At 43.8% G+C, this 12,110-nt stretch overlaps 1 protein-coding gene across 1 annotated transcript in view; it reads left to right on the top strand.

The window, feature by feature from the left end:
• Nucleotides 1-12,110, top strand: part of SIN3B (SIN3 transcription regulator family member B) — a 64,375-nt gene that overhangs the window by 15,527 nt on the left and 36,738 nt on the right. The window contains exons 3-11 of the mRNA XM_040417456.1: nt 1,228-1,334; nt 2,194-2,347; nt 2,451-2,699; nt 3,532-3,675; nt 3,760-3,879; nt 4,697-4,786; nt 5,170-5,288; nt 9,562-9,772; nt 9,987-10,103. Coding sequence (XP_040273390.1) covers nt 1,228-1,334; nt 2,194-2,347; nt 2,451-2,699; nt 3,532-3,675; nt 3,760-3,879; nt 4,697-4,786; nt 5,170-5,288; nt 9,562-9,772; nt 9,987-10,103 — 1,311 coding nt within the window. The remainder of the gene's footprint in view (nt 1-1,227; nt 1,335-2,193; nt 2,348-2,450; nt 2,700-3,531; nt 3,676-3,759; nt 3,880-4,696; nt 4,787-5,169; nt 5,289-9,561; nt 9,773-9,986; nt 10,104-12,110) is intronic.

A 12,110-nucleotide genomic window follows, 5' to 3' on the forward strand; every position in this document is an offset into this window, starting at 1 on the left:
CCAGTGATACTAGTCGTGACGTCACTGGGCCAGCGGTAAACAGCGAGAAGGCCGCGGCGCTACTGCCAAGGCCGCTGCCTTCTCAAACAGCTGATCGACAAGGGTCCCGGGTGTCGGACCCCCGCCGGTCAGATGCTGATCTATCCAGAGGATAGATCATCAGTTTAAAAAAACTGCAGAACCCCTTTAACTTTTTACATTTGCAGTAAAACACTTTGGCCCACCGGTATCTTAGCTGGTTTTTGAGTTAAAGGTGTTTTCTGGTACTTAAATATTGATGACCCATCCCCATGCTTGCTTCCCTGTGCATGCATGTGAGGACCACGGGTTCCTCTGCACATGTGCCTAATGCTGCGTGAGATGAGTCTTGGAATCATCTCTGGTAAGTTATACATTCATTGACTAAACAATGCAGAATCCATAGGTTCTGATATGGGTGAGTTTGAAATACTGATTTCCTAGCTGCATATGTGCTGATTGAGTAGTGGCCCAAAACCACTTTTTAAAGGGATTCTGTCATCCTGATATTGCGTGTTACTGCAGATAAGGAGTCCAGATCACTATTTTCCTACTGCCCACGGTTAGCCTGCTGTCAGCATTCAAAGCTGCACTGAAATACACAGAACAGCTGTGCTGTGGCAATGCACTGCAGTCCTGATAATGTATTTCAACGCAGTTCACAGCGGCGGAACAGGAGGCAATAGGAAAAAAAAAAAATGGTGATCCGGATTTCTTATATGCAGTGCTACTCATGTATTACTGTAGATAATGGTCCAAAATTAGGATGACAGATTCTCTTTAAATCTGTCTGTACCCATAACATAAAGGTGTTATACAGCCTGTTTGTATTGGTGACCTATTTTCAGGATAAATTATCAATACATTTTCGGTGGGGATCGGACAGCCCATCGTCCCCTGCCACCGCTACAGGGGAGACGATGCACAGTGTAATGAAGAGGAAGCAGCGCTCTCATGAAGCACCACCTCCTATTCAAACATCTGACTGTGGGGGTGTCTGGCATTGGACCCCAGCTGATAAGATATTGATGACCTGTCTGGAGTATAGATCATCAATATAACCAGGCTGCACAACCCCTTAACTGTTGACTGACAGGGAAACTAAAGATGTGCATGTTATGTGATAAGTCATGACCAAACGGGAGTCAGTTGTAATAGTAATAACACTGCTGTAATTGGTGTAATACATTTAATACATGCCTTCCTTAGGTAGAGGATGCCTTATCTTATCTGGATCAGGTGAAAATCCGTTTTGGCAGTGACCCAGCAACGTATAATGGATTCCTAGAAATTATGAAGGAATTTAAGTCTCAGAGGTAAGAAGACTGAAGCAACATGATGGCAGGATTTGTTTTTGACACTTTAATAGATGGAAAAGGTTTTTCCTTTCCAAACTATGAGTGTGATTTATCAAGGCTGACATTCCCATAAACGAGTCTTGATCCCGTGTGCAGTTTTCACCCTGGCCACTAAGCCTTATACTAGGCGCCACTTCTTGGTCTGTACAGATCACTTTACTGCAGTTACCGCTTATCACAGGTATATACAGTTGACACTGGATCCACCATTCACAGTCGGCGGTATCACGCTTATGTACTCCTTCCTTAACTCTGCACAGGTCACAGAACATGCCTAGAAAACTTGTCCATTCAAGTCAATGATATCCCCTCCTTTCCACTGTGTCTGTGGCCCAGGTGACTGCTGTAAAACATCTCTCTAAATGCTGTTAATAATGGCCGCCTCCATAATCATGTTCAGGAAATAGAATACAAAATTTACAATAAGAAATGAAAAACAGATTAGAAAAAGGATATGTGTCACTATCTGGTATTAAATGCCAGGAAAAATTATAGGTGACACATTCCCTTTAAGAATTGTTCCCCTTCTTGCGGGCTCGTGCTGCCCTTGTATTATGTGAATGTAATGCTGGTGTTCACCTCCAGCAGCTATGCCTGGCTGGCCATAGTTTTCCCCAGCAAATCAGCTGTTTGCCAGGCTTGATCACAGCGGTGCCCAGGAAAATCAAGTAATTGCCCCAGCGGTGGCATTTTGATAGATGTCTCTGAGACAGCTCCTGTAAGTTTGAGAATCGGTCTGAGCGCTTCATGTCCATTTGCCAGTCACCTGCATTATGGTTAAGTTTAGATTTTGAGATTTTCTTCTATTTCTGTGCAGCATTGACACTCCAGGAGTCATACGCAGAGTTTCCCAGCTATTCCATGAGCATCCGGATTTGATGTTGGGCTTTAATGCTTTTCTGCCACTCGGCTATAAAATTGAGCTTCCTAAAAATGGAAAAGTTGTTGTTCAGACGTCACTGGCTAGCCCGGTAAGACCAAAAACATAGTATATTGCGTTCCCCCCCCCCCCCCCTTCCTAAGAATACAGCAGGTAAACTGAGGGGATAATGATTTCTTCCCCACTCTCCACAGGTATCTGTAGATGCGGCCACAAGCAACACGCCTAGCACTCGGATGGTGGTTCCTCCTGCGCCTGAAAATTCTCATAGTGATGTGGTGGAAGAGGCACGGCAGCAGGAAAAGGAAAAGGCTCCAGCTCCGCCAGAATCAGAGTCTCTGGAGTTCCACAACGCCATCAGTTACGTGAATAAAATAAAAACCCGATTCCTCGACCGCCCTGAAATCTATAGGTCTTTCTTGGAAATCCTCCACACTTACCAGGTAATTAAACGGCCCCCTTTGGCAATATTGTATGAAGAAAAAACATTGCTTTATCATGTTTTCTGTTCCAAATAAGTTAAAGGGGTTCTCCAGGAATGATTTTAAGAGGTCCTTTCCTGGTCCTGACATAACAGTATTAGTACCTGGCAGTGTAGGGCATGATCAGAAGAGGTCAGTGTGATAATTTTTTTTCAAATCAGATGCTCCATTGGGGCGCTGTGCCTCTCATTCTCTCTTGCTGCCGTGTGTGCTAATTGGTAGCATTGGTACAGGGAGGAGGAGACAGCTGTGTTTCTCAAAGGACATCACCTTTTCCCTGGCTGTGAGCTGTCCAGTCAGGGAAAAGGAGGCATCATGATTGTACTGACCTGCACCTAGAGGCTCTGCTGTCTCTCTGCAACTACTGTGCCCCCTGCCCTTTGACAGGACCAGGCAGGGAAAATGTTATCGCTGTCTGGCCCTGTCAATCAAAGTGCAGAGGCCGAGCTGTTGCAGAGAGAGCAGAGCCTCTAGGTGTAACGGCAATGCCCCCGTATCTCCTAGAGGCTCATTTGCATATATTAAAACATAATTTTTCTCAGCAATGTGGACACATATAAACATGGGACCGACACAGATGTCTTCAGCTGTCAAATGCACATGTAACAGTTCTGCCAGTTTCATAGGTGCAAACCTGCTGACAGATCCCTTTAAACAGCCCAGACTGTAGAATGATACATTGTAGCAATCTCCCAGCTTTGTGCAGCAGCTGCTGATATGTTGATATGCTGATACCTGGCCTTAGATTCCAAAAGTACAGTATATTATATTAGACTTTTTTTTTTCCCGTTAGAAGGATCAATTAAATCCAAAATGCCGTCCATTTCGTGGCATGTCGGAGGAAGAGGTGTTCACAGAAGTTGCCAACCTTTTCCGTGGACAGGAGGATTTACTTTCTGAATTTGGCCAGTTCCTTCCAGAGGCAAAGCGATCCTTGGTAAAGAGTATGTTTGCGTGTTTCTGTTTTCTGAAGTACATAATTTGAACTGTTAAATTTATTCCCTTTTTTTTTTTTTTTCAGTTCACAGGAAATGGAGCATGTGACCTTGGTAGTGCCAGAAAACTTGACTACCAACGTAACTTCGAAAGCCGAAAACGCTCCAGATCTCTCCTTTTACGCCCTATGAGTTGCTCTTCCAAGGTAAAGTTTGGGGTTGATGTATTAAAGGGATTCTGTCACCTTTTTACCCTATAGAGATGCGGACATGCACGGCTAGATCACCGCTAGCATGTCCGCAATATACCTGTCCCATATCTCTGAGTGGTTTTTATTGAGTGTAAAAAATGATTTTATAAATATGTAAATTAGCCTGGTAAGGAGCCCAAGGGGCTGTACTGACCGTTCTGGAGCCCAGCACCGCCTGTAACCAGGAATCTCCTCCTTGCTCACAAAGTCAGATTGATCTGACTTCGTGAGCAAGGAGGAGATTCCTGGTTACAGGCGGTGCTGGGCTCCAGAATGTTTAGTGCAGCCCCTTGGGCTCCTTACCAGGCTGATTTACATATATATAAAATAATTTTTTACACTCAGGAAAACCACTCAGAGATATGGGACAGGTATATTGCGGACATGCTAGCAGCGATCTAGCCGTGCATGTCCGCATCTCTATAGGGTAAAAAGAGGTGACAGAATCCTTTATTTAATGAGCATGTGATAAAAATATATAATTTTATTTTATTATAAATAACTCCTTTATTCACCCGTGCGGTGCAACGTTTCGTCTCAGCACTAGAGCCTTTTTGAAAAAGGCTCTAGTGCTGAGCCGAAACGTTGCACCGCATGGGTGAATAAAGGAGTTATTTTTTTTATCATCTAAAGGAGTGCCGTTCACTTTCTGGTCTATTATTGGGGTAAGAAGTCTCTTTCCTTGAGAATGTGCACCCACATTTTTTGGATTTAGCTGGATATATATATTATATTATGTTATAATATTTTAATCCAACTCTTGTTTCTTCAGAAAAAGATGAAGATGCGAAAGTCCAAAGACCAGTCAGTGGCAAGCGTGGGCAAGTATGGTACACTGCAGGAATTCTCCTTCTTCAACAAGGCGAGTGGAAATGCTATATTTATTCTTAAAGATGTTCAGCATGCATCTTTTGTCCATGTCTTCTATCCCATTGCATTCTGTTGGCTCGCAATGAAGAGATATGGCTAGCATGTCCACCTAATGCCTTTGTAGAGCTTGGCTAGTGAATGCAGTAGCGCCTAGTCCCCTAACCCTAATTCCCAAAGGGTTTATGCATGATGTATTCGCGTTCATGTTAGGCTCCTTTCACATCTGTGTCGGAAGCTCCATTCGGGTCTTCCATCACAGAAATGGTAAAAAAAATAGCAGAGAGAAAAGTCCTGTATGCAAATTTTTTTTTGGATAATATGCAATTGTACTATTTATTTATGTAAAGTTTGTTGAAACCTTATTGACCATTTAAGGTTCGTCGAGTTTTGAAGAGCCAAGAAGTTTATGAGAATTTCCTGCGATGCATTGCTCTCTTCAACCAGGAACTAGTGTCTGGCTCTGAGCTACTACAACTTGTCACACCTTTTTTAGGGTAAGTTGAGAAACACGGCATCATTAGTGCTATAAACAGTCTAGGTGGTTGTTACAATGTACAGATGTTGTTTTAACTCACTTTTTACTATTTGTAATCTGGTAAACTATGGTGGACTGATTGTGATGCCCCCAAACTGATTTAGCTTTTTTTATTTTTTGCTAATGTATTCTCAAAGTTCTCTTTTTCTATATGAGATATGTAATCAAACTGAGCTATAAAAATTGAATATACACAGCTTTTGCTTGCGAAATATATACTGTTTTTGCAAGCGTCTGTTGCTTTTTTCTTCCCTAGTGATTTTGCATAATGTTTGTGTATGAACTTGGCTTTAACGTCTACAGAGAACATTCATTTAACTGCTTTTTGAAACTAGCCTATCGCGTATATATATAGATAAGAGAATTGTGACTGACGTGTAAGTGCACTGATATAAAAAAGAATAAGGCTAGTGCTACACGGTGATCATCCTTGTACAGCCAACCAACACAAGTGAATGGGGTTTGGGAATAGTGGTTGTGACAACTTGCGAGTTGCTTGTTGACTACTTTCTCTTGTAAAGCTGTACAGAGATCTTTGGTTGCATGTTATATGTCGTGACCAAGATCGCTTGGTAACCTCAGACTTGGGGCCCATTCACACACCCGTATATGTTTTGCAGATCCACAAAACAAGGACACCGGCAGTGTGTGTTCCGCATTTTGCAGACCGCACATCGACGGCACTATAATAGAAAATGTCTAATCTTGGCCGCAATTGCGGACAAGAATAGGACATGTTCTTTTTTTATTTTCTTTAGGAACGGAATTGCGGACCCGGAAGTGCGGCCTCATAGAAATGAATAGGTCCACAATTCCGTTCCGCAAAATGCGGAACATAATTGCGGACGTGTAAATGGAGACTAAACCTGAAAGATGACTGCCCATCTTAACCCCTACAGAACTCTGGCCAGTTTTCGTGTTTTCCTCCCCACATTCCATAGAGCCATAGCTTTTATACTCTTCCTTTCACATAACCGCATGAGGGCTTGTTTTTTTCTGGGACAAGTTGTATTTCTTATTGGCACCAATTTAAGTTACCATGTCATGAAAATCAGACAAAAATTCTTTGTGGGGTGAAAAATAAAGAATTTCTGCCATTTTTGGGGGATTTTGAGGGGATTTGATTTTACGCCATTTAAGGGACACTATAGTATGATTATGCCAGTATTTATTTATGTAGCCTTTTATTATGTTTAACTACTTTTTCAAAGTATAAAATCAATTTAATTTGTATCACCATATTCTGAAACCAATAACTTTAATATAATTTTGTCTGTAGAGCTGTGTTAAGGCTTGTTTTTTGCAGGGCAAGCTGTAGTTTTTCTTGGTACTGTGGGTTTTTTATGGGGCCCCAGGCTGGCATATCTACCAATTGAAATCCCACAATTTCATCCATGGAGTTCCAGTTGGAGGTCAGAGGGGTCCTTTTCCCTCTGACTAACCTCTCAGATACCCTGGCTAATGTTGAGTTAAGGGTACTTTCACACTTGCATTGTGAAGATCCGGCAGGCAGTTTCGGCTCCGGAACTGCCTGCTGGTTTCGGAAATCCGTGCGCAAACTGATAGCATTTGTAGACTGATCCAGATGCGGCTCCGTCTCACAAATGCATTGCAATACCGGATCCGTCTCTCTGGTGTCATTTTTAAAGGTCTGTGCATGCACAGACCAGGAAGCCGGAGAACTTGGTGCCGGATCCGGCGTTCCGTCAAGTGTTCCGGAATTTTGGCCAGAGAAAATACCGCAGCATGCTGCGGTATTTTCTTCAGCCAAATACCGTTAGAGTGACTGAACTGAAGACATCCTTATGCATACTGAACGGATTGCTCTCCATTCAGAATGCATTAGGATAAAACTGAAGCGTTTTTATTCCAGTATTGAGCCCCTAGGACGGAACTCAATTCCGGAAAACTGTAACGCAAGTGTGAAAGTACCCTAAAGCATTCAAAGCGGAATTCACAAATCTGAATTTCATGGTAGCAAATCAGTTTTTCCTAAAATGGCAGCTGCACGTGTTACAAAGTGAAAGTAAGAAGCATAGGAGCGAGATCACCCATAATGCTGTGCAGCCAGCCAGTCCGCAGATGGCCATCGCCTGTGATGTCACATCCTTATAAAACCCTCATCCCGCGCGGTCCCCGCCATTGTCCTGTGAGCTGAGCTTAGGGAGAGACATGGCAAGCGCTCAGTGTTGAAAACAATTCATTGAAGAATATTGGAGAAGGAGACTGCAGGGAGACTTATTCCTACATAAACTGTAAAATAAGATATGTAATTCAGTACCACTAAGATGGAAGCCTTTATTATTCTGGTGACAACCAATACCATCCAGTCTGCACCCCTTAGACCATCCTCCTCTTTTGCTGGCTTTACTTCTTCCAAATCATCCTGCAAAGTCTCCATGTCCTAGAAAAGTCAGCAAGATACAGAGAGAGGAGGAGCTGGATGTTCCTGATGACATGTTATCATAATGTGGAAAAGGAGGAAAAGCAGATGGCAGAAGAAGGGCTCCCACCTGTATGACAGGAGAGCGCTGGGGTTTGAGAAGTGGGTATACCAGAGCTGATTAATATTCAGTGTTTACTGTCAAATAACCTGCAAGAGATTGCAGGCCAGAACAGCAATAATATGCGTATTGTCCCCCCATCTAACCAGCCAAACCCCATACCAGCAACAGCCCCTGTTTAAAGGGGTTGTCTTTATTTATCATGTAGCGAAAGTTAATGCAAGGCATTTACTAATGTACTGTTATCCATATTGCTGACTAGAATCATTTTTCTATCACATTATACACTGCTTGTTTCCATGGTTCCAACCACACTACAATCCAGCAGCTGTGGCCATTATTGCACGGTATAGGAAAAAGCGCTGGTGGCTGGGACCGTGGGAGTGCACATAGGCCAGTGCCTTTTCCTGTAGTGTGCAAGCATGGTCACCACAGCTGGATTGCAGGGTGGTCGTAACCATGGAAACGAAAAGTCTATAATGTGATGGAATCACAATACATTAGTAAGTGCCTTCTATTAAATTTGTCTACATGATGAATGCCATTTGCTGAGACATCCCCTTTTACAATGACGGACGGTGTGGTCTTTATTATCAAATGAAAGGCAGCTGTGGGCTAATTGGCTGCACGGTTCTTCACCTCAGCATGGCTGAATCCTGCCCGCAGCACGGCTGCTCTGTGTGGCCGTACCCCAAGGGCTTATACACATGACCGTATTGCGGCCCACATACGCCGGGTCCGCAATACATGGGCACTGGCCGTGTGCACCCCGCATCACTGATTCGAACCCATTCACTTGAGTGCTTCCATGGTGTTTCTATCCGTGCCTCCGCACCGCAAAATAATAGAACATGTTCTATTTTTTTACGGTACGGACGGGTCACGGACCCATTCAAGTTGAATGGGTCTCGATCTGTCCCGGCCGCCGCACGGATGTTGCCTGTGCATTGGGGACTGCAATTTGCGGTCCCCAATGCTCGGAACGGCCACATAACGGCCGTGTGCATGAGCCCTAAGGCAGAGTGGCCTGAGTATATACCTGATTTTATAGCAATTAATGAATTTATTCAGATATAATCAAATTTCTTATCTAACTTTGCCGAAGTTGCCTAATGAAATCTTCGCTAATCATTAGCCGTGGTCACTATTGACTTTGACATCTGAAAGTTAAACGACTGGGATTCAAGTCCTCTCCTGGTCGTTGCTGGCAGGTGTCAGCTGTATTACACGGCAGGCTCCCATTCCATACCCACCTCCTGCATATCAGATCTACAGTTACATCTGAGGGCGCGAATGGGTTAAACATAAATGGCTGATCAGAGCGTCTGTCTTCTGCAAGCATAGCTGCTGTGAATTGTTGAACAGCAGAACCTCACCTTTCAGGTATTTATGGCAATTCCTATCGATATGCTATAAATGTTAAAATCTACATTCACACGACCATACACGTTTTGCTGTCCGTTTTCACACGTTTTTCGTGGGCCCCATTGTCAAAATGCCTTCTGTTTTTCCGAAAAACAGACAAAAATGAGGCCTTAAATTGTAATTTTATTAATTTCTTACAGTTCCTTAGGTTCACGAATGCTACTACGTGCAATGCTTAGAATATGGATTGTTCCCTAGCTTGTATAAATAGTATTATTGACATGCATGATGCTAAAATCATGGCATGTATTGAAACGTTTTGAATTCTGATTTCATTATTTTTAAACTTTTATCTTACCACAGGAAATTTCCAGAGCTGTTTGCTCAGTTCAAGTCTTTCTTGGGTGTCAAGGAACTCGCCTTTGCTTCTCCGGTAACCAATGATCGTTCCAATGAAGGGATAGGACGGGAAATTGACTACGCCTCCTGTAAACGAATAGGTTCCAGCTACCGTGCACTTCCTAAGACCTATCAGCAGCCAAAATGCAGTGGTAGGACTGCTGTCTGCAAAGAGGTGTGCACAGTATATGTTTTAGCCAAAGCTATGAGCTGTAAACACAATATCAAAAAAAGTGTACATTTTGTCTGTTATTTTGGGAAAAGCTGAGGTCTCCGAGAAAGGATCACTACCTTTCAGACCATATTTTTATCTTTTTTTAAAGAGTTTTCTCTTCTCCCTTCTAAACTAATGCCAAGGATTCTACCCTACCCCCTCCCATTTCTTGCAGGTATTAAATGATACATGGGTGTCCTTTCCAGCTTGGTCTGAAGATTCTACTTTTGTCAGCTCTAAGAAGACCCCATATGAAGAACAACTTCACCGCTGTGAGGATGAACGTTTTGAGGTAAGCACGTATTTGCATGGGAATTCAATGAATAAGCCACCCTGTGGGCACATTGTAGAAGTACATGAGGGTCCAACAAGCTGGTGGTTTGAAATCGGAATGGGAAAATGGGGGGATAAAAACACCAGGACAAAAAAAGTGGAGAAATAATTTAAGCTGCTAATTGATATTTTTGATAATATGCTCATTCATCCGACACCTATCGCTCCCGATTCCTCCCATACACATGTCTGCTCAGCTCTGTTAACCAAGCATGTGCTGTCAGTAGAAAGAAGGGGTTGTCCGAGTTATGAAAAAAAAAAAATATAGCACTTAAAATCTGATGGGCAGCAATATACACTGCTCAAAAAAATAAAGGGAACACAAAAATAACACATCCTAGATCTGAATTAATTAAATATTCTTCTGAAATACTTTGTTCTTTACATGGTTGAATGTACTGACAACAAAATCACACAAAAATAAAAAAATGGAAATCAAATTTTTTAACCCATGGAGGTCTGGATTTGGAGTCGCACTCAAAATTAAAGAGGAAAAAAACACTACAGGCTGATCCAACTTTGATGTAATGTCCTTAAAACAAGTCAAAATGAGGCTTGGTAGTGTGTGTGTGTGGCCTCCACATGCCTGTATGACCTCCCTACAACGCCTGTGCATGCTCCTGATGAGGTGGCGGATGGTCTCCTGAGGGATCTCCTCCCAGACCTGGACTAAAGCATCTGCCAACTCCTGGACAGTCTGTGGTGCAACGTGACGTTGGTGGATAGAGCGAGACATGATGTCCCAGATGTGCTCAATTGGATTCAGGTCTGGGGAACGGGCGGGCCTGTCCATAGCATCAATGCCTTCGTCTTGCAGGAACTGCTGACACACTCCAGCCACATGAGGTCTAGCATTGTCTTGCATTAGGAGGAACCCAGGGCCAACCGCACCAGCATATGGTCTCACAAGGGGTCTGAGGATCTCATCTCGGTACCTAATGGCAGTCAGGCTACCTCTGGCGAGCACATGGAGGGCTGTGCGGCCCTCCAAAGAAATGCCACCCCACACCATTACTGACCCAATGCCAAACCGGTCATGCTGGAGGATGTTGCAGGCAGCAGAACGTTCTCCACGGCGTCTCCAGACTTTGTCACGTCTGTCACATGCGCTCAGTGTGAACCTGCTTTCATCTGTGAAGAGCACAGGGCGCCAGTGGCGAAATTGCCAATCTTGGTGTTCTCTGGCAAATGCCAAACGTCCTGCACGGTGTTGGGCTGGAAGCACAACCCCCACCTGTGGACGTCGGGCCCTCATGGAGTCTGTTTCTGACCGTTTGAGCAGACACATGCACATTTGTGGCCTGCTGGAGGTCATTTTGCAGGGCTCTGGCAGTGCTCCTCCTGTTCCTCCTTGCACAAAGGCTGAGGTAGCGGTCCTGCTGCTGGGTTGTTGCCCTCCTACGGCCTCCTCCACGTCTCCTGATGTACTGGCCTGTCTCCTGGTAGCGCCTCCATGCTCTGGACACTATGCTGACAGACACAGCAAACCTTCTTGCCACAGCTCGCATTGATGTGCCATCCTGGATAAGCTGCACTACCTGAGCCACTTGTGTGGGTTGTAGACTCCGTCTCATGCTACCACTAGAGTGAAAGCACCGCCAGCATTCAAAAGTGACCAAAACATCAGCCAGGAAGCATAGGAACTGAGAAATGGTCTGTGGTCACCACCTGCAGAACCACTCCTTTATTGGGGGTGTCTTGCTAATTGCCTATAATTTCCACCTGTTGCCTATCCCATTTGCACAACAGCATGTGAAATTGATTGTCACTCAGTGTTGCTTCCTAAGTGGACCGTTTGATTTCACAGAAGTGTGATTTGACTTGGAGTTACATTGTGTTGTTTAAGTGTTCCCTTTATTTTTTTGAGCAGTGTAAAACTAAGCTAAGCAAGTTGTATGCAAAAAAAATAAAATTATTTCCTCATTTCCCTGGTTCTTTTCTAGCCCTTTGTTTACATGCAATAAAA

This window comes from Bufo bufo, chromosome 2 (assembly GCF_905171765.1).
Source record: "Bufo bufo chromosome 2, aBufBuf1.1, whole genome shotgun sequence".
Taxonomy (NCBI): domain Eukaryota; kingdom Metazoa; phylum Chordata; class Amphibia; order Anura; family Bufonidae; genus Bufo; species Bufo bufo.